The sequence below is a fragment of the Solanum tuberosum genome, unplaced genomic scaffold, assembly GCF_000226075.1.
Source record: "Solanum tuberosum cultivar DM 1-3 516 R44 unplaced genomic scaffold, SolTub_3.0 scf00338, whole genome shotgun sequence".
Taxonomy (NCBI): Eukaryota; Viridiplantae; Streptophyta; class Magnoliopsida; order Solanales; family Solanaceae; genus Solanum; species Solanum tuberosum.
The window spans coordinates 551,874-556,066 of record NW_006239263.1 but is presented as its reverse complement, the minus strand read 5'-3'; the positions used below and the strand labels follow the sequence as shown (position 1 = coordinate 556,066).

The window sequence follows — 4,193 nt, the reverse complement described above, 5'->3', positions numbered from 1 at the left end:
TGTTGCGATACTAAACTTTCATAAGGACCTATTACCTCCCTAGACTATTTAATACCGTATTTTAAACATATATATTTGCCCACGTGGACATAAAAAATAATGCAAAATTATAAATAGTAATGTGTCCACGTGGCACATATATACCTTTAAAATACACTATTAAATAGTTCAGGGGGTAAAAAATACGGTATTAAATAGTCTAGGGAGGTAATAGGTCCTTATGAAAGTTTAGTATCGCAACAACAAATCCGACCAAAGTTGGAGTATTTTTCAGACCCTTATCCCTAAAACTAAAGAACAAATATTCAATATTATTGTCATTCTTAGTGTTGAATTGATTTTCTTTTTGCATTAGTATTAATTTGATTTTGATTTAAGCTTTATTATAATTACCAACATATGTGGACTATAATCTTTATTGGCCCATTCATAATTCTAAGTTTCAAACTTGAAATAATATATTAAATATTAAAAACTATGGAAAAGTATAAGAAATATTTAAAAATTATATCAAAGTAAATATTTTTATGTATAAAATAAAATTTTAAAATTATATATATAAATTCGGGTTGGTTTGGTCTCGGGTTGGTTTTTTTTAGTTAAAACCAAACCAACCCAAATATAGTCGGGTTTTATTTTTCAAAACCAAACCAAGTCAAACCAAACCACTAGTCGGGTTTTTTTTTCGGGTTGACTCGATTTGCGGTTTGGTTCGGTTCTCGGTTCGGTTTTGTACACCCCTACACACTACTATGAATTCCAATCAACGATACCTCATTAGCAAGTTGTCGACTACCGTAATCGAATAACTGGTCAATTATTTTGTTGACTTTATTTCACAAAACTTAGCACTTCAGTAGTAAAATATGGTCCGATAAAATTTTAAAACCTCACTATACCAATAAAGCTTAATGTACTGATTACAGTGAATTTTATTTTTTTATCCAAACTTCCGATTGCACATCCTAATGTTGCACATCCAAATACTCTGAATAAATAATGGAGGAGTAATATTAATATTCTTTAAACGTTTTTTTTAATGTTGTAATTGTAAGGTTCATTTGACATGAGTTTTGTAAGGCTCATGTCAGCATGCACCTTGTAAGGCTCATGTCAGTGTGCGCCTTACAAGGCTCATGTCAACGTGCACCTTCCAACTAATGATTTAACGACATTCATCCTTCCATCCTAATGTTGACCTTTTGGTTTGATCCTCAATGTTTGTTGTCCTTTTGACTCCGAACTCTATGAAATTGTCCCATAAAACACGCGCCTATTCAAACACTCGGTGTGAACTTTCAGCCCATATTTTGGGCTTCAAAACAGACACTAAATAACCCCTTTTTGGGCTTGACCTTCCAATTTTCCTATTCTTGGACTTGAATTTGAACCATGAAATATGTATAACATTTAACCGATTCTTCTCCATAATTCTTGAACACGTTCTTGGGCTCTTCTACTACAATAAATTGGGATTTTTCATTGAAGTTTAACAATCTTGACTTGCAACTCCTTAACTTGAGACCTGAACTACAAGATCTTCTTAAGATTTCTATAGTGTCATCCTTATCCATGGAACTATTAAGAAAGGTTTTTAGTTGCAAAATATTATTTCATTTAAAGATTAAGAAATGAGTTTTCTTCAATTGCTTTGAGATATGTTGAGATGCATTGCCCAAATAATTTTTTTGTATATTCGTAAACACTTATTCTACAAGCGAGGTAGCTTAAACTGTAGCTACAACCTGTAAATATGCAAACTATAGCTATGAAGCATAATTAAGTTTATTATAGTAGCTATTTGCGAAAGTTGCCCCAAAATAAATATTACTAACAAAAATTTAACCAATTTTATGTTTAACTTTATAACTTTAACTTCATTGTTAATTTCAATTTCTTGTTCTTGCTTATGATATTGATGACAAATTAATCCTAATTATTTGCAGTTGATGCATAATCATTACTGACAAATTTAACCTACTCACCTGTCCAAAAAATAAAAGATATTATAGAATTTTGTGAGGATAGCATCCAAAAAAGCCTTACCTGTTCATGTGATCAATAATTGAAAATAATGAATCAAAATCGGACAAAATCATCTTTTACTTATTTCTTTTATATCCACTTGGTATTAGATATTCATTGGGATCAAACTAAATTTAAATTCGTTTAAGTCTTATAATTCTATTTCAGTAAAAATAAAAACATTCTCTCATTCAACAAAAGATTTAAAATATGAAGAAATAATCATTTTTATATCTTCACATTTAAGTCAATTTTATTAAAGATATTTAGAAGTATTTATTACTCTATTACGATCTTTATTTGATTTTTCAAATAATGTGTCTTTGACTTGTTAAACCAATTACAGATAAGCCACACAGTTGGCATTCAATGTTGACAGCAAAATTTAAGTGTTTTATTATTATTTTTTTAAAAAAATTCTTCAATAACTTTATTGAATTGGTCCTATAAAAAGACAATCATTCATTTAATTAGGAGTCGGGTAAAGTCAAAAGGTTTATTCAAATTTTCTAGATATATTATTAAAAAAATTATTCCTTATGTAATTATAGTGAATGTTGAGATTTTTTTATATATTACCTCTTCATATTTTGTAGCCTCCTTAATATAAATTATAGCTCCGTTATGCGCTAGAAATAACGTGTATATAACCTTACCTCTATTTTATTATTTTATGAAGATAGAAGTTAGAGAAATTGATTTTTATAAACCTTCAGCTTCAATAAAACATATGAAAATGAAATACAGCAGTAACATAAAAAATAACACGGAAAAGAATAACAACAACAACAAATATATACATTATGTAATAATACCAAAAACAAATACTAGTAATCAATTTCAAGAATTAAAAAAATAAAATAACAAGTTTAACAATATTAAAATACACCTAATTTATTTTCTCACAAGAAAGAAAAAATCACATTAAAAAAAATTAAATTAAATTTTTATACATAATATTCTTTTTTCTAACATGGAATTTGTTCAGTAAACCACTTCATAACCGAAAAGGGTGCTTTAATCAATGCCAAAGCCATTTCTACCAATACTGTTACGCAAATACAGCATGGACATAAACAACTCAATGTAATTCTGCAAAAAAAAAATAAAAAAAAAATAATAAGTTAAAGAAATCAATCTAAAATAAATTGTTATTTTAGATCAAAATCAAGAAGAATTATTTCAATATACGTTATAAATAATTAATTTTGTATTGATTCACTAGAAAGTAGTTTTTTTTTAATCAAGAATGTCACTAGCTTGTTTGGCTAAGTAGTTAAAAACTGCTTATTTTTAGAAAATTAATCAGACTATGTAGCTCCGCTATTATTTTCACTCTTGTGAAATGTGACGGAGTTAGATTGAAAAGAAGAAATTAATTAATCCATTTTCACTGAAGAATTATATTGTATAAATAATAATTATTGAATCTTCTTGACACAAGATAAAATTTTAGTGAAGTAAGAAAGGAACTCATAAGAATTAAATTTTCCAACGAACTTCTCATAAAAAATCCATCAAATATTGGTTCGATTTAGACAGATTTTGAGCGTGTTATAATTTATCCTTTTTTTTTCATAACGATTATATAGTTAACCATAAAGAGATTTAGAAAAATTCGAGTTCTGAATCCTCTTGTTTAAATTTCTAACTCGATATAAAATAGAAAGAAGATATATAGAGAATAATGAACTTACCCAACAATCCATATGATAACACCAACAATGGATAGAAGAAGAGCAACAAAAGCAAAGGGAAGACCCAATAGAAAACCTAAAGGTCTACATTGACAATCATCTCCACAACAACACATACTTTTTTTTTTTAATCTTCTTGTAATATCAAGATTTGTTTTTCACCACAAAATTAAAAAATCAAGATTTTTTTTCTATTTTTTTTTGTTGATCTAAAGTTTGTTAAAGAGAAAGAGAGAGAGGGGGAGAAAGGGAGTAATAATATATATAGGTAGGAAAGGAGGGGGGGGGGGGGGGGTGATAGTGAATTTAATGATATTTTCCTTTATAGAATATGGTTTTTATGTAATCAAAATTAAAACCTTTTTCGTGGCAGCTTCTAATTTTATTTTTATTCTATTTTTGATTTTTACACATCTCACCAAACACGTTATGTTGTATTTATTAGTTGACCAACTCTCTCCCCCCTCCCCG

The 4,193-nt window shown here is 28.1% G+C and overlaps 1 protein-coding gene across 1 annotated transcript; it reads right to left on the bottom strand.

Moving 5' to 3' along the window:
* Positions 1 to 2,800: 2,800 nt before the first annotated feature.
* Positions 2,801 to 3,959, bottom strand: LOC102592068 (uncharacterized). The gene is made up of 2 exons (XM_006360999.2): positions 3,723 to 3,959; positions 2,801 to 3,117 (listed from the first exon to the last, which is right to left on the bottom strand). The coding sequence occupies exons 1-2, from the start codon at positions 3,836 to 3,838 to the stop codon at positions 2,994 to 2,996; spliced, it is 240 nt and encodes a 79-aa protein (XP_006361061.1). The 5' UTR covers positions 3,839 to 3,959; the 3' UTR covers positions 2,801 to 2,993.
* Between the last annotated feature and the right edge of the window lie 234 nt (positions 3,960 to 4,193).